Raw genomic sequence first — 27,089 nt, 5'->3', positions numbered from 1 at the left:
TTTGTTTTTGTAAATTAATGTTTATTATTAACACTCAATTTGATTTTTACTTAAGTTGAAGATATTACAAAAAGTATTGCTGGACAGGTAACTACTTGCAGAATGTAAACCTTAACACACCAGTAAATATTTATAAAAAGGTATTTTAAAAGTTAAAAAAAAAAAAATCACATTTTTAAGCAGACATATATAGCTTGATAAAATATTCTTGAAATATATATACAATAAAACCTACATATATTTATAATAAATTTGAAAACATTACTGACATGCATGTACTGTAATACTAGGTTCTGAAGTAAATATAAACAATATATTTATATGTCATCACATTTAAAATACTTTAATAAACTTCACAGTTAGCTGAATTAAATTCTTAGGAAACAATTTTAATTATACTGTAGAAGTAAATTCAAAACAATCATTCTTAAAAAGAGTCTAATATGAAGTGTAATGAAATTTAAATTTCAGTTTACAGCAATTATCAGTACTTCAAATATACACTATCTAATTTCCAGTATTAACTGATATGCAAAAATAAATGGAAATCATATGCCATTCTTTGTTTTTAAAGTTTCTTTCATTTTAATTTTAGAATTATGCAGTTCTAGTGCTTAACCGTCTGTATAGTTTTAAATTAATATATATTGACCAGCATTCTAGGAGGCCATAAACACAAAAGTACACTATTTGCAATGGAAGCATCTCGAGTCCCTGACTTCTATAAAAAGCATGACAGGTGAGATGTGCTGCCCAACTGGTATAGTAGTTAGTATCATTGACTACTGTGCCAAAAGGCCCGGGTTTGAACCGCAGAGAAGGCATGAATGTTTGTAAATGTATAGTATCAGTATGGCACTCAAATATGCGGCGAGCCAAAGTCCTCTCGCGTGGTTTGATGGAAGGGGAGAGGGGTGGGAAACCCTCAGACCTGTCCTTCCCCCGAGGTGCTCTCCATCAAAATTGGGGCGGAACTGAGACAAACTGCACTGTCACCTGCTAGGTGCTCAAGGTTATTGCTAACGACAGGCGCCTAGCACTCCTTGCCACGACGTATTTAGTAGGCTTGGTCTGACTATGTCATACAAGTGAGCATAAGCAACAACAACAACAACAGCAGGTGAGGTGTAAAATGAAGGTGATGCTAACTGTGCTGTTTGATAACTGTGGAAATGTACATCATGAATATGCAACTGGAGGGCAAACAGTGAGAAAAGAAGTTCTTTGCCGACTCCATGATGAGGTTTGGCACACCTCTGGACAGCAAAAAACTGGCAGTTAGATCATGACAATGCTCCATCCCATTAATTGTCCTTTATCCAGATTTTCTTGATGAAACGTGGAATTCCAGTAAATCACCAACCTCCCTACTCTTCAGACATGGTTCCTTGCGACTTCTGGTTGTTTCCGAAATTGAAGACAATATTGAAAGGATCCCGTTTGAAAGTAGAGAAGAGATAATGCAGAATGATATGGCAGAGATGAACACCATTCCAGAAGTGGCAGTGGAAGGATCGGCGGGCTAAGTGTGTGGCACAAAGTGTCTATTTTGAAGAGAATTAGAGTCCTAATACCATCACAAAAGTAACATATTTTTCCTGGAAATGATGGGACACTTTTTAGACAGCCGTTGTATGTTACAGGTATGATATAATATAAAGGTTAATTTATTTTTATAATTCTTGTAGTGTGTGCGTATATATAAACATACAAGTTGAGTCACATTAAACTATCTCCACTAACTAAGTAAAAACCTTTTTGTTCGAGAACATTTTCCACCTGAAGTATTGAACTCATAGACTAGAGGGCTGTTCAATAATTTAACAAAGAATCACTCTGTTACAAGACCTACAAAAGGGAAAGTGTACAACGGTAACCTGAAAATAATCAATAAACTGAAATAAAACATGCACTGAAGCATCAAGGTTACCGTAAAAATGTCTTCCATACGATATCAGTTTAAACATGATTTCATGCTGAAAATAGGCACAAAGTTTTAATTTTCAACACCTTCTGTAAATATATTAATGGTTTATTAATAAATAAAATTCTGAAAGTGACAATTTGATAAACTTTAGTTAGCACTGTAACAGATTTTCCCAATAATGTGTAACTGTAATTAAATAATTAGTGTGTCAATTTTATATCAGAAACTTTATATATAAGTTGTAGAGACATTAGGTTAGTTGGAAAAGCCAGAGAGATGAAACATATGCAACGCCTTTGCCAGGAATCGAACCACGGACCTCTGGAATACCGGCCCAGCATGCAGAACCACTACACCACGAAGGCACACTAGGAAGGCGGGAGAAATACCTTATATACTCCCCCTTTTAAAGGACGACTGGGGATTTTAGGGGACCCAATAACCAAATCCTGGGTGTGGAGAGTCATCATCCACAACCCTTTTAGTTCGGGCACCACTGTAGAGACACTAGGATTTTTGGGAAGCAAGAGAGATTGAAAAATTAGCAACGCCTTTGCCGGGAATCGAACCACAGACGTCTGGAATACCAGCCCAGCGTGCAGCGTGCTCTGGAATACCACGAAGGCATGCTAGGAAAGCGGGAGAAATACCTTATAAAGTGTTTAAAAATATAGCTATAGCCTTTATTTGTTTAAAAGTAGGTCTCAGACATATGCTATCATCATAAAGTTTTTCAATCTTAAGAAGAGAATTTTACAAAAACATTCTTAACACTTCGGGTGGGAAAATTCCATCAATAACAAATCTTACTTCTTACCAGGGTCATTCCTGGTGGCATGCAGCACGTAAAAGTACATGGACGGACATCATTTAAAATATGATACCATGCCTAAATATTTTAAATTCATCATAAGTACTCAGTGAGTGTGAAATAAAAATTTTATTAATAATTGAGCTTTTTTTTTTTTAAATTTGGAGGCGGCAATCTTAGGGAAGTATGCGGGCAGCCAATGACCTAAGAGCAGCCCTGCTTCTAAAATGGATGCCACAGAGCAAAAATTCCAAATAAGTAAAATATTCACTGTGTTTTAATAAGTGTGGCACAAGAAATTCCACCGCTTGATGAAAAAATTCAGATAAGCTATACCTAACTGATATTTTCCAAATTCAAAAATGTATTGTTTCATTCAATACAAAACTATTAATTGCCTCCCCTCCAAAAAAAGACCACTTTTGATTAATAATTTTTCCTAAACCTAATAAATTTGTCTACAGTTTTGCTCAGGTATAGGCACTGAAACATGAACCAAGTAAATTCTTCTCAAATACCTATGTGAACCTTGCACATAGAGATACGGTACCTGTTGTATGCAACTTGCTAAAGGATATTTTGCTAATTTGAATTTGTACACTGTGGGGATTTTATAAATGTTATATTTTATATTTGCTATATTTATATCCTTTTGCCCATTATACTGAAGCTATTTTCAAAAAATTCTCTGCCTCATTTTGAGAAACTTCATAATTAAAACACATCTAAGATCAACATTAAAGGAAATAAAGACTGTAGTCCCCTTTTACAAACACTCTGTTTATTTTAAAAATCCAAAACAGTTGTAGGATTTACCAGATTAAATTGTAAACATCCTCAAAACATATTCTTAGGTATGACCAAGGAATGCTACAGTAATAAAATAAACTTCTTAAATATTACTTTCAATTTGCATATCATAAAATCTAGTTTGTCCAAATGTTTGCAAATTCTTATATGATAAATCAGATCTGATTTATATAAAACACAAGAAACTTCTGTTTCACATAAAGTATTCATTTCCTTATTCTCAAATTTATGAAACTGAAAACTTTGCATTAAAAATTAACTTTAATATTATAATCTTTTGCAAAACTTAACATACATTTAAACCACCATTTATAGCACAGAAACAGTAAAAACGTTTCAATATTTGTGTAAATATTTTAAAGCACACACAAATCAGAAATATGGTTGAACACGTTATACAAATTTTGTTAATTTTTTACACAGAAGAATACAATATTTTATATTATCAAATTAATTACTTTTTGCAGCAATATACAAACTTAGAATGGTAAATTTTAAAACTAACTGAGATATGAAAACTTTTTCTGACAAATACACATTTGATAAAAGCTCTTAAATTCTAATTTCACTGTATGTACAGATTAGGAACAGTTCCTTTGCCTAAAATAAGGAAAGGGCACAAATAAGTATAAATGACAACATGACATTTTTAAAGTCAAATGAAATAAAAACAGAAGACCATAACAAAATCTTACACACATATATGCAATAAAGAACCTACTGTTATTAATTACCATAATTTGTTTACTTCCACCTATAGCTTATTCAATCACCAACTAATTTACACAAAAATATTACAAAACACACCAAAACACACACATACATTCTCCTCCTGTGCAAATCACACATTACATCAAGATTTCTCTGCAAGTTTAAGCACATTAAAAGTATAATACAAGGGAGGAGCAGGGTCAATGCTGGAGTTACCTTACTTTTATCATGTAGTTTATTGTTTAGACACTGCATTTGAAAAAACACAAAATTTCATTTCTTGCATTTCAGTTATTTAATAATTGTCTAAGAAAATTTTTAATTCTGGATACAAGATAAAAATTTATTAAAATGGTACAAGGACAAGAGTTGAGATTACTAAAACACAGTGATGTGAAATAATATTACAGAATCAAGATAGCATAGCAGCAATACATCTGATTTGAATAAAACAGCTGATGAGATTACACAGAAGAAAAATTAATTAAAAAATGATTTAGAGACTGAACACTTCAGCTATGTTACTTTCTTCAGTTACCTATATGCATATACATTCATTACAAGAAATACTACTCCTGCTGTGCTATAAATCAATAATCAAGTCATGCAAATGTACATATTCATACAAATTTAACAAGAAAATGTTAAAATAAAAAATAATAATGAAAGGAAAAAATGAAACTTATTTAAAAAATAAAGTTTTCATTCAAAAAAGCATCTAAAATTTTTCATGTTCAAATTAAAATTTCATTTCCAATCCTTTTATTTTGGAAATAAATTTTTATTTTTTTTAAAACCATTTAACCCTTTGCGGCACAGTGCGTCCGGTCTGGATACACCTACAAATTCCTTTCTGTAGGCACAGAAAAATTAAATGAAAAAGGATTTATAGGTTACTCTGAACCTTCTTTATTTATAGTAGATGGCAGCTCAACACAAACCAGTCCATATATTTTAGCCCTGTTTAAGTTTTAAGACCCTCATTTTTCATAGAAATCTTCCAGATTTTTTTTTAGTGTATAAAAGGAATTGTTTGAAAAGAAATCTCTATGCTATTTTTTTGGCTGTATGCTAATCTCCTTATTCTATATTATCTTTAAATTTTTACCTTGAAATCTTGCCTAAAATCAAACGGGTGTGCCCAGACCAGGCTCACTGATAATCTAAGACAACTGAGAGTCTGTATTCTTTGTTTCTCCGCATCTCATCGGTCAGTTCATTGACAACAATGTTCGTTTCAGCACTCTTTTCGAAGCTCTATTCAATCAGTGTGCCACTTTTGGCACTTTTGGCACACCCTCAGAATTAAAACGATAAGTGCTATCTTCACAAAATTTTACTTGTGTTCTCCTCTAAGTCTAATTAGACTGCCTACCTTTTTTTTAAAAATCAAAACTCTGATTTTAAAAGGTATCGTGCCAGAAAGGGTTAAAAATATTATTGAACCTCTTTAACCATTAATAAATAATATTAATCACACATGCATTACCTGACCATGTATTTTCGCAATTTCTTTAGCAAAAAAGCCAAGTTAATGAATATACAATTCAGAGTATATGAATTGTGAGTATGACTGTATTCAGAGTATATGCATATACATAAACACCCATCAATTAACCATTTCCAAGCTCGAAAATTTTCTAAATTTGCAGCAACAACCTATTTGTTTCTTTTGAGATAGCATACATTTATATTTCGTTCCAGAAAATTACCTGTATATTATTTAAAATATCCTAATGTTAGAAAGTGAACAAATTCAGTATTCAATATACTTGAGAACTGCAGCTGTCCATAACTCCATCATTTTATGAAACTATATAAGTCCATAATTTCCATCATTTTATGAAACTATATAAGGTTAGAAAAACATATCTCAAAACAGACAGCTCTTTCCAAATTGCTGTAACTGATTTATATACATATACATACAGGATATTCAAAAAAAGCTGTCTTTAGGCTTTATTTCTTAATATACTGATCCCAGGCATGTAATTCTGACAAAGTTTACATTGCTAAGAAACCAGCAGGTTAATTTTGCTAATGCTAATGCTTAACTAATAATAAACTAATATTTAATAAATCACCCTATATGTAACATATATAATTTTTAACAGTACATTTACATATTTATAAATATATTAAGACAATCATTTTCTGAACATCCCATGAAAAATTAAAATTTCAAAAATAAGAGATTTAAATTAATACTCACTCCTTTTAATGCTGAATAACACACAAAGGGTATTTAAAATAGCAATATCTATAAAACCTAGTTATCAGTTTTTCTGTTATTCTCTTTTTGAAATGTTATATAGTGACAATTTGATTTTTACTAGGAGTTAAGCTTAATTTAAACACTATCTTTCCTTTGATTCACATCATATACATTCACCCAGAGCAAAAGTTTATGCATATTAATTGCACACATGAGAGTTTAAAAGCTAGCCAAAAGTAACTTGTGCCTGGTCGAGAAAAAAGTTGCTGTGCTATTCGTTAGAAATATAGTCAATCTGCTTGGAAAGAGTTAATATCTGTCAGAGGCTGCTTTGATTCCCATTCCCATACACATTGATAAGTGTCTTTTACAATGATTAGATGCTCGGAAAATTAGGAATTTTTATGAAATAACTAAATTTGATAATTGTTAATTTCAAAGCAGGCTGCCTTAAGTCCTAAATGCTAGTACCTTTTACTTGTAATACTTCAGAAATGGACAAATACAGTTTGCTGAATTTTAAATCTGTGAGTCGATTTCAACAAGGATGATAACTCACTGTCATTTAGGAACTCTTAATAAAGTACAATAAGGTACACAAACTTGTTTAAGGGTAGTTAAGTTGTAGAGACATTAGGTAAACTTTTTTTGAAACCGGAAAGATGAAAAATGAGCAAACGCCTTCGCCAGGAATCGAACCACGGACCTCTGGAATACCGTCCCAGTGTGCAGAACCACTACACCATGAAGGCACACTAGGAAGGCAGGAGAAATACCTTATATACTCCCCCTTTTAAAGGATGATTGGGGTTTTTAGGGGACCCAATTGCCAGATCCTGGGTGAGGAGAATCATTATCTAATACCCTTTTAGTCCGGTCGGCACTGTAGAGACATTAGGTTAATTGGAAAAGCTGGAGAGATGAAAAATGAGCACACGCCTTTGCTGGGAATCGAACCACGGACCTCTGGAAAACCAGCCCAGCGTGCAGAACCACTACACCACGAAGGCAGGAGAAATACCTTATAAAGTAGTAGAATTACAATGTAATGAATCTACCAAGCTATGTGGAAGACATACAGCAAGCTAACTAAAAGAAACAGATTTATTATGTCTTTGCACATTCTTACATTGCACGATAACTAAAGTTCTCGCAGGTTACATATAACTTCTGACGAACATTTTAACCTAGTATACCATATTTGACGGCATATAAGACGCACCCTTATTTAGAAGGCCACACACATGTAGATGTAGAAAAAGTTATGTGTGTCTAGACCTTTATCCGGGCTAAAAATAGCATTCAGTATTGAAAGTTAACCTGTGTCCTTCACGTATAAGATGCAGGTAACTTTTTTTTGAGACCAAATTTAGGAAAAAAAAAAAGGCGTCTTATATGCCGTCAAATACAGTACTTTTTGCTTAACTTATCAAACAAGATGAAATGTAATTTTCACATTTCACCTGGAGATGTATCTCACAAAGGAGATAATTTTTATGAAATAGTTTACCTTGGCTTGAAAGCAAAAACATTTTCCCATACTGTATTTCTATTATGAAGACTGAACAGAGAAAACAGTTAGACAGTGTTACCTATTTTAGATTTGATTTGAGGTAAGAGAAGAGGCTAATTATATGGATATGTGTTTTCTATCCTCTACCATGTACTATTCAAATAAATAAAAACAATCTAGAAAGCTCTTGAGGTAAGAGAAGAGGTTAACCAAATGAATATGTCTTTCTAGTCTCTACCATGTACCACTCAAATAAATAAAAAAAAGTCTAGATAGCTCATAAGGGATCCATTCTTAAGACAAATTATCTTTATATGCTTGCTCAAAATAAATTATATAAACACACACACATATATATAATACTCACAAGTTGCAACAATATAAAAATTGAAATAAAAAATAGAATATTTATGGCTAATAGATGTTACTACAGCCCTAAAAAACAACTTAAATCCAAACTAATTAACATAAAAACTAAATTAAATTTATATGAAACTTTAATAAGGCCTGTTGCCTGTTACGGAAGTGAATGTTAGATACTTAACAGAGCAGAGAAAGACCTGATATGACCTTTTGGAAAAAAAATCGCCAAGAAAGATCTTTGGATTGGTACAACAATATGGCATGTGGAGGATTCTTTATAATCATTAACTATATGGAAAATATAGGAAATATGGTGAAACTGATATTCTGAGAATCGTAAAGGCATCTCATATCAGATGGCTGGGCCATGTGTTTAGATATGATGATGCATTTCCAACCAAACAGATAACCTTTTCAAGAATTGAGGGAATAAGACAAAAAGGAAGACCACCCATTAGATGGATTGATGATGTCGAGGAGGATTTAAGGTTAATTGGAGTTAACAGATGGAGGGGCTATGGTGCCAAATGGGGTCAGGTAACAGGCTGTGGAGGTTATGAAGAAGAATATATAATACTAAAAACTTAATGAAGTAATAAAAGTCATAAAACCTGAACCTAAATTAAAAGCTGCAGTAAATTTAGTGGCCATAGTAATAACACGAAATAATGAATAAATTCAGTCTTTTTGGAATAGGAAGAAATTAATACTGTACAGTAAATAATTTTTTTAAATATAAAAAAAAGTGTTACATTTCTAACAACATTTTATCCAAGTTTGGCACCATAAGAAGTGAAACAATTTAACACATTTGAAAGAAATAAAAAATTTAATAAAGCAAACATAAAATTTTTATCTTTGGCTTTAATAAATTATTCATTAAATAGTTCAGAAACATGATTATCTTTTGCACTTCTTGAGGCAGAAAACCCCAAGATGTTAGAAGAAATATAAGACTTTACTTTTTATTACTTTATTCTGCAGTATTAATTCCTTGCTGCTCCAAAAGATTGAATTTATCTGTTTCATTTTATATACATATACTGGCTCATGCGGATAATTGCATTTTTCAAATCTGTTTGCAAATATCAGTTATTAGATAATATTGAAATTAGTTTTTGTCTCACACATACCTTTTCAAAACCTGCTTGTCTTGAGAAAAGTTATTCAAAATGCTTTTAATAAAAAAAAAAAAAGTTTATTCAAAATGTTCTGAAACTGAACTCTCATAAGTATTCAGACACCTTGAACAAACAGTTTATGTTTAATAAAACCACGAAAATATCATAGCATTCGATATTTTGTTGAATATCCTTCAGCTAAAATTATATTTTTCATTTGCTCTGACACAGACTTATTTTTTCGTGTAATAATGTTCCATTCTTCCTTAACAATTACTTTTAGTAGAGTTTATGAAAAAATGTCATTTTCTTATTCTTTTCTCCAATTCACTCCATACATGTTTGATAAAATATAAAGTAAGAAGAATACAGAGGAATGTGAATAATTTCATGACAATTGTGTAATAACCAGAAACAAGTTTTCTTACAGATGCTTCCAGGTTTTTATTAAGAATATTTACATATTTATACTGATTCACACTATTTTCTATAATCTATCTAAGAACTATATCTATCTAAATTTCCCATCCCAGAGGAAATGAAGCATCCCCAAACCATTATTCTTTCAATAGACAGTGTTTTTCGGTTTTAATTCTTTATTCAGTTTTGCCACACAGGTCTATTACACACAAATACATTAAATTTTGACTCATCCACAATATTGTTTCAATATGATGAATCTTTACATCTTTACTTACCACGAATTTTTGCAAGTGGCAGGCATATTTCCCTTTTTGACAACGACTCCTTCTTTCTTATCGCCCATTGTAGCCATGTGTTTTAATGACTCTTCTGACAGTTTCGCAGTTGTTATTGCAAACCATTCTTCTAAATCCACTATAAGTTTTACAGAACTTACGCATTCCTTCATCTTAACTTCTAATGTAGTCCCCACTTCAGAGTGTTTTCAACAGTTTCCATCATTTTAATACATCAATGCTTTAAACATCAAGGATTTTGGAGATATTTTGGATATTTTAACCACTATTAGATTGGTGAATAGTTAAATTTCTAACAGAACTTGTTAATTTGTGGCATCTTGCCATGCTCACTTCAGATATGGAACTGTTAACACGCTTGTTGAATAAGTAATAATTTCCAAATGTAGGCGATAATTCTTATGATGTAATTTAATTTAAAACAAAAAATTGTAACTAGAAATATTACCTGCCAATATATCTCAACAAAACTTCTGAGTGTCTAAATTGTTATGAGAGTTACTGATTAACACTGTTTGAATAAATTATTATATTACAAGAAATATTTTGTAATAAGCAAGGCTTAAAATAGAGAAAAAATAATATATTTGAAAAAAAAAAAAAAAAAATGGAATTTTGTGTTTCAATGTTTAGTATAAGATCTATGTATATAAATTTGAAACATAAAAGTGTCAGAAAACAAATGTGAGCCAGTGTTACGTATATTGTAACTTCCCACCTTGAAATACGAAAAACTAGGAGTTTCCCGGAAGTTTTTGTACACCGTAGCGATGCTGTTTCAAATGAACACAATTTTAATTTTAAACACATGATCCAAATTACTGAACTATTTATAATACAATTCTGATGAAAAATATATTAATAGTTAATCAGGCATTCTGAATTTTATATTCTCTGGCTAATTTCATTTCATAATTTTCTTACACTTTTATACAGACAAAATCCTAAGTACGGAAGAAAACCATTTATTTTACAAAGTACTTTTAAATATGATGAAAATGAAATTAATATTTAACCTTTTGGTGATCTTCAACAAGCTTAGTTCGCATTCCAGTTGCGCATCGCAGTGGGCATAAGTGAATACAGCTTGAATTACAAATTCATGACTGACATATACTGCACACATTTGAGAAGAAAGAACTGTTTAATCTTGTATCTGCCAAAGGATTAATATAGATACTAGTGTGTGGATAAACTTACTAAAGTATAATAAATTTTTGTAAAACAAAATTAAATACAAATATTAATTGATTAAATCTTTGTGTGAAGTTCTACAGATGTCTACAATAGATTAAAAGACAATTCACACCAAAAAAAAAAATATATATATATATATATATAAGAAATATTATGCTGAAAATCATTAGGGAGGAATGGCATTTGCACAATTTAAGTTTCATTAATTCAATTAATTTAATATATTATCAAAGAAAATTTTTGTTTGTAAATTCTGAAAATTAAAAACCTGGAGATTACTACCATACACCAAGACATGGAATGAAAAATGGTAAAGTTGTCAGCTTAATACACAATAAAATCTGTATCTCACTACCTAAACAATGGGATTACCAAAACAATTTTCTTTAATATCCTTGCACTCACAAGAATCCAATTACAAAGTTAAGAAGAAAGATCAGATTAAATTAATGGGTTATTAAACTTATTTGTACTTTTCATAATCAAGCATACCTCTCTTTTTGTGTATCTTGAAATATCCACCTTCTGAAATTTGCAGATGAAATAGTACCACTGTTTAGCTACTGAAGCTCTCTGTTAACTAGTTGACTCTCAATTAGCGAAATTTAAACCAAAAGTTCTGGATATTTTCCCAAAAAATTTTTAAGCCCACACATTTAAAAGTTTTAAACTACAGAACTTTCAATAAATTTTAATTGTTTATTAACATTTATCTTTTCTGTAAAAACTGGAATAAACATTATAATTCAAATTCACAAATTTTCATGATTTAGATTTGAAACTGAATAATATTTAATACACAATAATACCTGAAAATTTTATGAATTTTTGTTACATTTAAGTACAAATGATGAATTTTTTGAAGCACTTCAAGGATGTTAAAAGATTTTGAGGTTACAACCTTTAGCTAACGCGATTTCACTTCTACACTCTTGTAAGGTTTGGAATAATTTACTCAACAGTAAATCGCATTATATTTATAACCAAATGAAATCCTATGATTAGGAGGAATTTAGACTTCCGTCACAATAAAAGGAAACTAATATGTTACTAACATTTATTTTTTATGTGCAATTTTGTATATATTGATATTCTAAAACTGTTACATTCAATCAAATGCTTTGAAGAATCTGTGTCACTTATGTTAACTTTTATACATTTCATTTTCATTCTGAATTTCTACAACAAATGAATGCTGAGAATTTTCTTTATACCAGATTTATAAACCTTTTCATATTATATCTACTTTAGAAATTCCATACCAAATTACAAATGCACCTATTAGAGGCACAGCCATATTGGTTAATTTATATAACCAATATGGTACACTGAATAATTTGTAGTGCATACAGAATTGACACTTTAACAGTCGCAATTTAAATGGGATGCACAATATTTAAAGGATCAGAAACTTTGAGTTTGCAAAAATTTTAAATGCATTAAACCGAAACTATATAGTATAGTTTACTTTGAAATATATAACCGTGCACAAATTATGCCTCAAATAGAATATTTTCAAAATTATTTGATCTAATTCAATAAAAATTAAAACTAAAATTAACACAACAAAGACGAAATTTTATACTCAGTATGGACAATGGAGCATTGTGATAAGTCTTTATTCAATTAAGGATTTGATTCTTTTAAAATATATTTGTCAGTGGACCATACCTGAGTAAGAAATCATACTAAGCTAAAAAATTAATATTTTTTGGTGCAAGATTGAACATATTATACACAAGAAAATAATTTTTCCTGATCTGTTTTGAGACAAAAATTGTGTTTTTAAAACATTGATTTATTTTCTTAATCTCCCAGTTTTTTATATAATATAATCATCTTGGCCTTTAATGTTCATCGTATTCCAAACAATTTTCTGTTGTTGAATACAGTCTGCTGAATACACTCTTGACTTAAAAGCATCCTCTAGTCACCCACAGATATACTGCAGAATTCTTCATTAACAGAGACGCTCAATTTGTCAATAAAACACATCTAAAGATAATAAGTCACAATTCTCTAATTTTTCCCCCAAGAAAATGTAATGAAATATTAAAAAATGCATTCTGAAATAAAACTTAAAAAAAAAAAAATTGAATACTTCAGGTTATAACAAAATGCAAACGAATGTCATACTGATTTTACTTCATTCTGCAATATATAATTTCTTTAAGATTTTCAATTTAAATGTATCACCTTTTAGACATAGTTGGTTAGTTTCAAGCCTACAAAAATTTATTAAAAAGTGTTCTCTTGACTTTTACAGCTGATATGTCTAAATCCATAAAAGTCCATTAAATCCCAGCAAGCAACTAATTATTATATGTATTTTTCAAGTTTGGAAAAAATTGGGAAATACTTTTCTAGCACTGGTGAAATGGTAGTATGAGACAAAAAGATAGAGAGCCACTGGTCTCAGACAGGGACAGATGACTTTATGGAAGACTTTCTAATGGAAATTGGCCTGTATGAAAGTTATACATGCGGAAAACCATGAAGCTGTCCATGCAGCCAACCCGTTTGCTGGTATTTGAGCTTGGGTCAAACTACCAGTATTCAGTAACTTTACTATTAAGTGAATAGTTGGCCAAGAGAAATTAGGAATAAATCAAAAGTAATAATTATAGATAAATTCAGAATTCATCCCAATTATAACTCGGAAAAAGAAAAATGCATGAAACGGTCTATATCATGATTTCTATTACAATAAGCTAGCATAAAAAAAATGTGAAAAGCATAGAAAATAAAATTAAAAAATAACAAGTAGACTGTCTTCTTAAAATGATGCTTATCAAATACTAAAAGTATAACTATTATTAAGTGTTGAAATTATTAAATTCAGAACTGCAATAAGAAAATTTGAATTGCACCAAGAATTTTGACACATTTATTTATTTAATTTAAGATAATAAAGACTATTTTAAATACTTTCATCATTTTTTTTTAAAGTCTAATAATTTGTTTACATCTGCACATATACCCAGTTTCCAATTATTACTACAGTCAAAAGTCGTTAATCCGGACTCGTCGGGACTTCGGCGATTCAGGATTATCGATTTTTCCGGATTATAGATCATCAGTTTAAATCTCGTAAGATGGTATGCAGAAATTCTAAAATTAAAAATATGAAACCATAATTTATGAAATAAAGAACAATTATGATCTAAAAGGGTATCAAAATTTACAAAAAAAAAGCTTAATATTTATTTGTTTACTTTATTAAACATTTCTTTCAATGTAAGTTGTTTAAGTTGCTTCGTTTTATGTGATAATACTTTCTCTTTAATTCTATAAACAGACATAATTTCTTGTTCAGTTACAAAGTTCCGCTGTTCAAGTCCCATAATTGCTGTGCCGAGAATACCGGCTAACTTGTCAATCGAAATTTTTTCGTTTTCACTAACCTCTCTGTCACCTTCTTCATGTCTTTATCCATTTTTTGCAGCAATTCCACTTTTTGTTTGATGGAGATCGAAACAAACTTTCGTTTTGTAGATCCTTTGGGAGCTCCAGCATCGGAAATTCTATTTGACATAATCGAAGTTCAAGTTTACTTTTATAAAATTGCTCTTAGAGTCTGCAAAAAATAATAAGCCAGATTCAATTCAAAGATTAAGGAACAACACAATCATCAACATTAACTGAAATAGATAATTAGATAATTTTAGCTTATACTGTCCGTTATACATAAAACGCACACGCGAAAATGTATTCTGCGCTTGCGCACACGCACAGTCGTAAAGGTCTTATGTGCACGCGTAAACGCCTATGCGCATGTGTCAACGCGCCGCATGCGCAGAAAGTTTTTAGCTTTGAGGTCCGGATTATAAAGCCTGAGTAAAACCTTGTAAGGCCAGTAAAACTTTTTGAGAAAATGGAAACATTTAAACTGAGCAATTAAATTCCCATTTGATTGATAATTATTAAGCTTAAATAAAAGTAAAAAAAGTAGAAAAATTGATTTGCAAATATTTTATTATTAGAAAATATTACAGAACACACAGATGAGTATTTGAGCCTGAGTAAAAACTTTAAGGCCAACATAGAAAATAACATATAAGAAAAACGTTACAAATTCTTAGAAGGTTATGTAGGAGCCATTTCTTTGAATTACTTCAAATATTCTCGTTTTTATGGATGAAACGAATTTTTGACAAAGGGTGGGGTCGGTTTTATACCATTCATCTTCGATAGTAGATTTCAGCTCTGTTGTTGATGTAAAATGTCTCCCATTTGCATAAACTCTTCTTGCTAAGTCACCCCAAAGGTTCTCGATTGGGTTGAGATCAGGCGATCACCATTTCACAGTTTCAACATTGTTGACTTGGAACCAATTTTCTGTGCTGTTACTCTAATGGATCGGTGCATTGTCTTGCTGATATTTCTAATTTTTTCCAGCAAGACATTCAGCATTTGGCAAAAGATGATTTGTTAGGACATTTTGGTATCCTTGGGAATTCATTCTACCTAAAATGAATGCAATTGAGCCCACACCATTGTAAGCAAAACAGCCCGAAGTCATGACAGACCCTCCACCTAATTGGCGCTTGGAGAATATTTCTTTTTCGTTTCTTATATCATGCCAGTAGAAATTCCAGCCATCTGGTCCATACAAATTCCATTTGTTTTCGTCAGAAAAAATAATTTCTATCCATTGGTTGTCCCAGGTCATGACTTTCTGGCCAAAGTTCAAACGCTCTATTTTGTGTCTCTGCAGTAACTAAGGCTTAGTCAATTTTGCTGTATAAATGAACCTTCCAGACCTTCTAATTGTGTTATAAATCATTTTTTTTTTTGACAAACTTTTAAACCTGTCCTCGGAATCAGTTTCTTGGTTGAGTACTTTCCAGTAGATACTAGTTGGCAAACTCTTCTTTCATCATGCGAGGACAAAGCTTTAGGTCTTCTCCCAGTATTCTTTTTACTGTAACTGTCTTTCAATTAAAAAAATTGTTGACTGCAGTCTTTGATCTTCCTATCTTTATCGCAATAGCACGACTACTCATTCCTGTTGAAGACAAAGCTTCGATCTCTCCTCTTTCACGATCAGTTAACTTCTTACCCTTCGCCATCTTCACAAAGATCACCAAGACTTCAAAGAAACGTATGACAAATATGAAAATTGCAGCTTTGTCACAAGCTAGTAGTTGCAATGGTAATTACATGATTATATTATATTTATTTTTAAAAACTGACTGGTGGCCTTAAAGTTTTTACTCAGGCAGAAATACTAACTTTGTAAATAACCACATGTTTCTCATAATTATGTATTTACAAATTATGTTTATAGCATTTATTTCTTATCAAATAATTAATATTATTTGAATCCCTTTTATTTCATTTTACATTTTTTTCAAAAATTTTCTCAAAAATTTTTACTGGCCTTAAAGTTTTTACTCAAGCTGTAGATCATTCCGGATTATGGGTGTCCGAATTAACGACTTTTGACTGTAGTACATACTTTTTTCCAAAAATAAAATATTGAGCTTAAACATTTAATACCCTGCATTTAAAATGAAAACATCTAATACCTTGAATTTAAAATGAGAAAATTATGTCCCCGAGCATTACTGAGACTGCAAACAAAATTATCTGCAATAAATGTAATACTTAAATGACACTTTTATTAAACTGTTAAATTTATGACACTGTTTTACATTGAAGCAACAGTCAATATGTACCTAAAAATATGTTCATTTATCAAGTTTTCTTAGAATTTATGTTACTTCAATAGTACTTTTATATTATTACTACTTAAAGAAAACATGTGATAAGAAATTTATGAATCATTTCTTAGTTTGAGCTTCTAAAATCTTTAAAACAAAGCCTTTCACAAATTTTTTACAACAGAAAATTATTCAAATAACTGCAGAATTCTTAAAAGGAAAGAAATTTGGAAAAGGGCCAAATTTGCCCTGTAGTCTTTCAAATCTGTACTGCACTATCATTATAATATTAAATAAAGACTGAGGGGCTCTTGTAATTTGCAGCAGAAAGTTATTAATTACATGACATATTTGTCAATATACAGAACATTTAAACAGAATTACCTGGATACAATGGATGAGTGGCAAGACAGCAATACGATACTACAGGATGGACAAAAATAATCTATCACACCCTCAAAATCCAGAAGAAATAAGAATTTTACTCAATTGATTAAGATAATGTTTACTCTTAGAAGCTAATTTAACCTTTTTAGTTAGATTAGTCTATTTATAGTATGGAGGAAAATCAAAAGAATTCAATAAACAAAATACAGTAAAGATGCAAATATTATTTAGGGATGCATGTAAGGCCAGCACCAAAGCTGGTGTTACTAGTATGGCTGCACTGGGCAACATTTTCAGGGCTTAGGAAAACACCAAATAGAACTTAGGACCAGCAGAGACTGCACCACGCAGTAAAACACCTAGCACACTGGACCTGGATGCATGCCATATGTTGAAATCATAAGCTTATATACTGTGTAATGAAATAATAGAATCACAATATTTTGAAATCATCCCAAAACTGAATCTATAAATTAATTACAAATTCCAACCAGACAATGACAATTTACCTTCTGCTACTTTGGTTGCCATTTAATTGCCTTGAAACAGTCAAAACATTTTCTATATGTCCAGATTTAAATCCTACTGAATACATCTGTCAAAAAATGAACCATAAAATTCCAAAATTATTTCTTAAGTAATAAATCAATAAGATGCATGTAATCAAAATTAGACTTCCCCCCCCCCAAAAAAAGAGAGGAAAAAGGGGGAGGGGGGAAAACCATCTGAATCCCTTGTCAGAGATTAAATTGTATTTCTAAAGACAATTGTAATGCCCCATAAAAAAGCACTTTTTTTACTCTTAACTGTTGAACCATTTGTACTATTACTTTTATGAGCATTATTTTTAAAGTTAATATATATTCAAAAGGTGAAATTTCTATGTTAGTTGCAAAAACTTTTCTTTTTTAGTACTGCGTCACTTAATTGTATTTATCTTTAGTTAACAATACTGCCTACTCACTTTTAAAAGACAGTATTATACATACAAAACGTTAAAAAAAGGGGGAGGCAAAATACAAGAAATTTCTTGTGTGTGTGTGTGTGATTATGGCAAAGCCTCGAGGGCTATCTGCCTAAGAGGAGGGATGCCTTCGTGGAGGACTTTCTAAGGGAAACTGGCTCGTATACACGTTACACATGGGGAAAACCACGAAAACGCCCATGCAGCCAGCCGTTCGCGGGATTCGAACCTCGGACCGAACTACCAGTGTTCAGCGACTTTACCGCTCGGCCGCTGGTGGGCCCTAGAAATTTCTTGATGTTTGTCAACAACATATATATAATGTAAAACAAAGCTGACACATTTTTAAGACATAAATTAGTCAAAATTAAATTTAATGAGCATTCAAATGTTTGGTCTTTAGTAATATTTTTCAGTTTACAGCATATAAAATTTTTTTTAGCAAAAGTATTTTAGATTTATGATAATCATTTCATTATACATATCCTCCATGAAAAGGAAATTTAAAAAATTAGCCCTGATGTAATGACTATTTTCACTGTTCCATGAAAACCAAACTTAATATAAAATGATCTTGTATAAAATTCCTTTAAAGCAATACTTCTGGAGTGTGTGCTTAAAGAAAAAAATGTACAGAAAAATTACAAAATAGTACTTAAAATCTTTGCATTTTATAATATGTTTAAACCACCATGTTTAAACCTGAATTATGGTAATTTCTCTGCTACTGAAAGCTTGAAATTCATAATATCCAGGAATCTTTTCAGAATCATTAAATCTAAATTAAATTTTATACTTTTATTATGCTGAACAGAATTAGAAAAAGTACTAATTTACGACTTTGAAGATGTTAAATTACTATTATGTAATTTTTAGTCTTATCTGTGATTTTGATAGACATTGCGGTTTAATCCTAGTATCCGGTGCACACGGGATTTGGCTACTTTTGGCAACTTTATGATGAGCAGTAAAAACTGGACATTGCGATGAGTAGTTAACGGGTCATTCAAAGAAAATATATAGTTAAACTTAGTATATACTATGTATATACACACATAGTATATAGTGTATAGTATATATATATATATATATATATATATATATATATATATATATATATATATATATATATAGACGTTCTTTGGATCATTTTTGGTTTTGGCGATAATTTTCAAAGTCGCGCCAAGGCTGCACCGTATACTAGGATTTTACCGACATTGCACATACAAAAATTAATGCATGTATACATAACACTGTTTGAACTTAAATTTCACATGGATCAGGTTCTAAATTTCTTATCTAATACATTCATACAAATATAAATGAATTCATGCTGGAACAAGATTCTGTTGAAACTGTAACTGTATATTAAGCTCCTCTCCCCAATCCCAGAAATGCTTAAAAAAGGTATTTCAAGAGAAATGACAACATCCTTCTTTCTCCACAGGAAAAAAATAATTCTGCGCTGCAGTCCAGAAATAAGTGATTTAAATGGATAGAATCAAATAAGTATGTCTGTTGCATCACATAAAATTTTATGATTTACATACAAAATGCATATAAAACTGTATGGCTGTTTTCATGGTTGTAACTGTATGCAACATAATATGCCAGAACATTTAGAAAGGGCTTGATGAAGATATCTTTTTTTCTGCAGTACATTTACTAAATTTACAGACCTGAGTCCAGTTTGTACTTCTCATCTATATTCCCAAAACTGAACAACAAAAAAAAGGGGGGAGAAGAGAGCGATTGGTGATACAATAAAGTACGAATAGAACATATATAAATATACAAAGTTGGTATGTTCTTAAGGCATAAACAACGCTAGCACTCTATAAATTAACGAAAATGTAATCTTCAAAATCTAACTATTTCATTGAAAGTGACATATCCCTCAGAAGCAAATGTGCTAACTAGACAGGATAGCTTTCCTTCTTCATTTATAGTTATGTGTCTTCTAACGTTATAGACTGAAAAATAAAAAAGCATTTAAAAGGATGTTTATAAAACTTCTAGCAAATTTTGCATACTGAAGTATAGTCTAGGTTAACAAATCATATCTTCAGGCTACAGATTACCAATGTTTTAATATAATTGCACAGTGTTTATTTTGAGAGATGTACCTGCATACACTATTCAAATCCAACGTTTTTTACTACGTATTTTTACTACATTTTTTACTATGTATAAAACAACAGACATCTGTGGAAATTAAAGGACCAGCTGCATAGCAATGATGGCAGGTTAAACAACTTTACATACGGTAGAAGCTTTAAGATGAGTTGCAGCAATATGGAGATAAAGCTGTCACATTCAACGATTTCAAGGATATACTTCAAATATAAAAATTGTAGAAGATGTCGAAAGCAAAACAATGTGGCTATTAAATGATTCTCGAAAATAGTACCTGGTATCACATGCTAAGAATTCTTTCAAATAAGAAGCATGTTATGCTGCTGAAATAAAATTTAATGCTGGGTGCAATATCAATAGACTATGCACAAACAGTCCTTGTATACAGATTTTATTTAAAACTTGCTTTCTTAATATTCAAATCATGAGAATGAATAAGAATGTGTAAAAAAAAAAAAAAAAAAAAAAACTAATGTATACAAAATGTAAATAAATCCTGTAACCATACATATGCAGTCAAGCTAGGACGAAGGCTTTAATTACAACACACAGATAAACAAGGAGTTACAGAATTTTAAAGTGCTATTCATTACTTTGATGAGCACCATAATTTACAATTATAACCTGCAGATCATGGAAATTTGGTTACAGAGCAAAATATACTAAAAAATATGATAATAAACATAAAATGGAAGTAAATCCCGATCGGATAAAAATTGGTCATTATATTCAGAGACTGAAAGGTTACTAAATAAAAGAAGCCAAAACTATTCCACATAGAAGTCAGCTTAATCTGTGCATTTGACAAAGCCTGGTGTGAATCATTTTAAAAATTTAATAATATTCTACTATGCAACAGAACATTTTAAAAGAAATTTTGTTTCCCATGTTCAGAATATGCTGCAGAACAGAAGAGAAACAAGGCCAGAATCAATTGAAAATCAGACTTTTGGGGAGGGGGGGTCCTTACTTCTTTTCTCTATTTACTAAGTTTTAAAACACATGCAAGAAAAAAAATTAATTAATGACATTTACCTCATATACTCATTAACCAGTAGAAGACAACAGCAAAATTATAAAGCAGCATTTGCTTTTAAACATAATTTTACTTATATATCAAAAGATTATTGCCAAAAAGAGAATACATTTACATTTTCCTTCTAGCTTTAGATTTTTAATCTGGATCCTTACGACAATTCAATATTTTTCCCGGATAAAATTAATTTATGCACATACACAATATATATATATATATATAAAAAGAGAGAGAGAAAGTGACAGAGTAACCTTTCTACTTATTACCTATGGCACATATTGGTTCTCATTTTATATATTTATTGTTAAAATGAAGAAAATTACTCGAAGAAATTTTCCTCATTTTATGCAGAATAAAAATTATTTCTCCCCCCACTTAATTACATATAAAAGTAAGTGCAAAAGATTATGACCAAAATCACAGTCTGTTACCATCAACATGCTTTGTACTTTCTTGGCTCTGTTTTAAATAATCACGAATTTAAAGAACTAGAGGGCACTTATGTGACTTGCAGTCTTTGTACGCTACACCGTCTTAAGCCAACTGATAACAAACAAAGCCTAGTGTGTATTTTTTATAATAAAATGAATCTTAGACAACGACATTTTTAATGCATGAGCGAAATGAGTTTTTTAATGCATGAATGGAAAAAATATAACCTGTATGGTTATAACGCAATCATAGTTTATTTCAATTTTTGTAGAGAATAAAAGCATACTTCTTATAGAATGCAGAACAGGCTAATTTTCAGTATATGGTACAAGTTAATATATAATTTAAAATGATAAACGGATGATGTGGAATTTATTCTGAACAAACATTCAGTACTTCTGATGTTGCAAAGTTTCTCGCATGAAGAACTACAAGGCAGATAGTGTCAGGTTTGGTGAGTACAGCAGTGAAAATGAAAAAATGATAATGAAGAAATTGGATATTTAAAAGTTTGTCAAGATGGACTGTTACAAGCAGAAAATGATTTTTTTTTATTTATTTCAGAGCAAAATATTTCATCACTGTTTACAGAAAAACTGTAAATGTTATATTACACAATACAGATCAAAGAATTTGAGAAAAAATTTATGTACTTCTGGACTGTAATAAAAATTCATTACTGTACACAGATTATTTTAAGTACTAAAAAAAGAATTTGTTACTGATCAAATCCATTGCATACTTTATAGGTACTTTGTACGATTATAAATCAGTAACTGACATACAAAATTATATGCCACATCGTTATATGAACCAGACCTAATTTCATGAAACATTTTGCAGGAACTTGATACCGTACCATAATCTGAAAATTAACTGAATTATTGCTGAAAAATTGCATATGAAAATTGGATTATTGCTGAAAAATTGCATAGTTATAATCAATTCCTGATAATACAAAATATTGCTATATTTCACAGATTATAACAAGTTACAACAACTAATTACAAATTCCAGATTTAAGGGGGAAAACAGCTGTAATTCGAAGCATATGAAAGTTAAAACAACTGACAGACTTTGCAAAATGTTAATTCATTAGCATTTGCAAAAATTGCTTATTTAAATTTAAATATAATTGTTGAAATAGTAATTAATCATATTTCAACTACTGCAAAATATTTTACACAACAAGTCCAACAACACCTGTTCATAAATGGATTAACATGAATGATATAATGCCTATAGTCAGATTTACTTATTCTAAAAGCATCCAAAAGTTTTTGTAAAAAATATTGCAGCATTTTTTCAAAAAGCAACAAACACAATTTATAATACTTAAAATTAATTATTAAAAATTTTGTATCATTTTAAACCTGGGAAGACCATAATGCATGGTGATTATAAATGACAACACATAACATCCAAACACATACATGAGAAATACTTTTCATTTCTATGTTCGTTTTCTGTTTTGAACTAAATAAACCTTAAATTAGTCAAAAAGGAAAATTACAAAATAAATATTCAAGAATTAATTCATTCAATAAAATTTAGATAACTTTCATAAAGAATACAATAAAATTTATTGATATTTAATACATTTTAAAATATAAATGTCAAAAACAATCATTTTCAAAATAGTTTCACATGGACTGTTATAATTGCTGATATAACAGGCCATGTGAAAAGGGCACACAACTAAATAACAACATAACAACTATCATTTTAGTTGTTTAGTTTAAAAAATATAAAATCACAAAAGGAATTAAACCCAAAAGAGCAACCATAAAATACTGTTCCTTATTTGTCGAGCAAACAATATTAAGATAAACTATAAATGATGAAGATAAAGAAAGCAATTTGAGGAATCTATAAATTTGTTTCTTAATTCTCATACCCATAATTTTCAACAGCACTTAAATCTAGATTTACAATGATGATGAAAACTTATAATGCTTAATATTTGCTTATAATATAATACTTGTACCTTAACTTATACCCTGAAAGTTAGATCAACTACTTAGAAAACAAAAATTAACATGAATTAGATTTTAGATTGAAGGATGAAAGAGGTTTTATAAAATGATAGTCAACTGAACCACAACTTGGACATGCAGTACTACGACTATAGTCACTGAAAAACTGCAGTCTACGTTCAGGCAATATAATAACTCTTTGACAATTGTTACATCTCAAACGCTCTTGACAGCATGGAGTAGCAGCAATCACATCATAAGAATACATTGTGCCAAGGATCAAATCACTGCCATCCCAATGTCTTTGACAGTATCTACATAAGAGAACTGTATTCCAGCCTTCCAAACAGCCCATACACACAGCATTCAAATAATGAACTTGGCTAGAATTTTTGACAGGTATAGAGCTGCAGGAATATTGGCGAGGTGAAATAAAGAAAGTTCCATCAATCAATGGATACCGATCAAAAATTATCATTTGACTATAACAAAATATACAATTGATGCCCACAGTTTTATTAGCACTAAGTGTGGATAAAATAAAGCACCTTATTTCATCATTTCCTTGGTTACCTTCATCCTCAATTTTGATGTGGTATGAATTGATTTTGTTACGAGGCAATGTATTGAAAGAAGAATAATCTTGACGACGACTGAACATACTGCCACTCGCGTGTCGCTCCCGACGTTCTGGTATTAAATTTTTGTTACCCCAACTAGGAGAAAGGGGACAATCAGATGATGCAGAATTGGGAGGGCTACCAGATGTAGAGCTCGTGCTAGACATGCTTGAACTACGAATGCGATTAACAGGAACTTGCTGTCCAATAGTCATTCCAGGTTTAGAGACTGCTGTACTGCCGGTAATAGAAAGACTTGGTTTATCATTTTTTTTCTTTCTATGTCTCTTTCTTTTATTCTGATCATCAACTACACCTAATGGTGGAGTCCAATCAAGATCTTTGCGTAAATGCCCTTTACCACATTTACAACCACAAGCTTTATATGCCAAATCATACCCTTTTTTAGTCCACAAATTCTGTAAACGTTGTTTTTCACTCCAACTACGAGCGCGGCCGGTTGAGCGCAAAAATGTCAACACTGTGTATTCCCACTGATCGAAACATATCTTATGCATGTACTCGCCCTCTAAACAACTCTCGTTATTGCATATAACTTTAACAGCGTCAGATAAATTTTCTAAATGAATGGGCTCTCCAACATGACATATAGTTGGCACGCAGCATATGGTCATAGTAGCTGGATCGTAGTTTTCAATAATTGCTTGACACTGCTGCACATTCCGAGCTTCCATATTCACAAATTAAAACATGTAAAGCAATTAATTATCATCTAACATAATACAATAATCAAAGCAATATTTTCCGGTATAAAACATAAACACCCTTGCTGTGCATGGACAGATATAAACAGTCGCAGATTTTGACATATATATCAGATCTATCACCCTGTAGAGTCGGTGTATCAACTGTATCAGACACTATACCTCTTAGCGAAGAAACATCCTACTACTGAGAGTGGCGGCAAAAACAAGCACTGCCATTGGACAATCCGGCGAGATTGGGTGGAACATAACATCATACGATGCGCATGCTTCCTTGCCTGTACGTAGAGTCTATGGCTTCCATTATTGAAAATCGTAAACATTACATATAAGCATTCAGAGTTATTTTATTGAAGCGGGATCATCGTTGTTTCTTGAATGAGAGTCCGAAGCATGATCTGGGTTAAACTTCGGTTACATTCATTCGTGAAAAACTGGTGAAAATTTTAAAAGTAAAATTTTACACCTGCACCTATCTCCCGCAATAGGAAATGAACGCGGCGACACGTGCGTTCCTAAATTTGACCTTGAGCGACTGCTGAATCAGTAAACACAACTTGGCCGCTTCCCAGCATACCCGGGTATCGTTAAAGGGACCAGCGGCAGATTGAAATCTGCAGTATAGCGTTAATGACGATAAGTTAAATTTACTGTAAAAAGACAAGTAGAAATTTCAATGCTGCACAGACATTTTAGATGATAAAATGTTTTATTTATTCGAATGAACAGTTAATTTGTATCTACATTTGCTGTTAATGGAAATTCTATTTAGGTAACTTATTTTGCTTTTCAGGATTCGAGGTTTTCGGTTAGAAAATCACTACTGAGGGTATAGAAATATATTTGGCTGTTTTAGAGTTATTGGAAAACAAATGAGAAACTTATTTTTATCAAACGTAATAAAATATTTCTGAGCAGAGGAAATTATTTGATGAGATTATTTCATTCAATATTATGAGATTATTTTCATTGGGTAAAGATTAATGAGTTGATTTCCGAGAAAACAAAAGTCGTAATTTTGAAGTTTTTCACGTGCAGCAGTAAAGCCTACCTAATGAACTATAAAATAATTTAAAGAAACTGAAGGGGAATTATGTGATTTAATTGCCATTTGTATAAATCGCACATAATTTTCTTGGTAACTTAAAAAAAAAAAAAAAAAAAAAAAGGAATGTAAATAAATATATTTCATACTGTAAATTTCAGAATATATTTATTACAAATGGGAAACTAAATATTAATTAGGTTAGATTATTTGAATATGGCAAAGCATATGAGGGCTGTTTGCGTAAGCGGAAGGATGTCTTCATGGAGGATTTTCTATGGAAAACTGTCTCGTATTCATGTTACACATGAATCGCCTTAGTTTGAAACCGAAGTGTTTTTTTTTTTTTTTTAGTATGACAAAGCACACAAGGGATTCGTCTTAGCGGTGATGTGACACATCAGGGCAAGTGACATTTCCGCAAACCCATCAGAAACAATCAATCAGTCCATGATTAATCACATATTTTATAAAAATACCCATTCTTGTTTTAATGGCTGGTCTTAGTGCGTTTTGGTATTTCGGGGATCTTTTAAAGAAATTTATTTAAAATTAATTTCCCCCGTTTTGAAGCATCAGAAAGGAAACTATGTGCTGTCCACAACTACTATCGGGAGTTTTGTGTTACTCGAAATTCTAAATGCTGCTGTTTGGAGGTGCAACAAAAGTGAAATTGAATAACGCAAAGGGTAGATGACGACATAAAATGAAGCAT

General features: G+C 31.0%; 1 protein-coding gene and 1 long non-coding RNA gene across 2 annotated transcripts; both read right to left on the bottom strand.

Moving 5' to 3' along the window:
* LOC146993461 (uncharacterized) lies at positions 1–26,109 on the bottom strand. Its single transcript, XR_015038439.1, has 2 exons — positions 25,492–26,109; positions 1–14,964 (listed from the first exon to the last, which is right to left on the bottom strand). It is a non-coding gene; the product is annotated as an uncharacterized LOC146993461 (long non-coding RNA).
* On the bottom strand, positions 22,241–25,497 carry heca (hdc homolog, cell cycle regulator). Its single transcript, XM_035374865.2, has one exon. It carries the CDS (start codon positions 25,297–25,299, stop codon positions 24,043–24,045), a length of 1,257 nt encoding a protein of 418 aa, XP_035230756.1. The 5' UTR covers positions 25,300–25,497; the 3' UTR covers positions 22,241–24,042.
* Positions 26,110–27,089: the final 980 nt, after the last annotated feature.

This window comes from Stegodyphus dumicola, chromosome X1 (genome assembly GCF_044657685.1).
Source record: "Stegodyphus dumicola isolate Sdum_Otavi_A_Nest chromosome X1, ASM4465768v1".
Lineage (NCBI taxonomy): Eukaryota > Metazoa > Arthropoda > Arachnida > Araneae > Eresidae > Stegodyphus > Stegodyphus dumicola.
The sequence above is the reverse complement of the archived record's forward strand: the minus strand, read 5'-3'. Positions and strand labels throughout refer to the sequence as shown.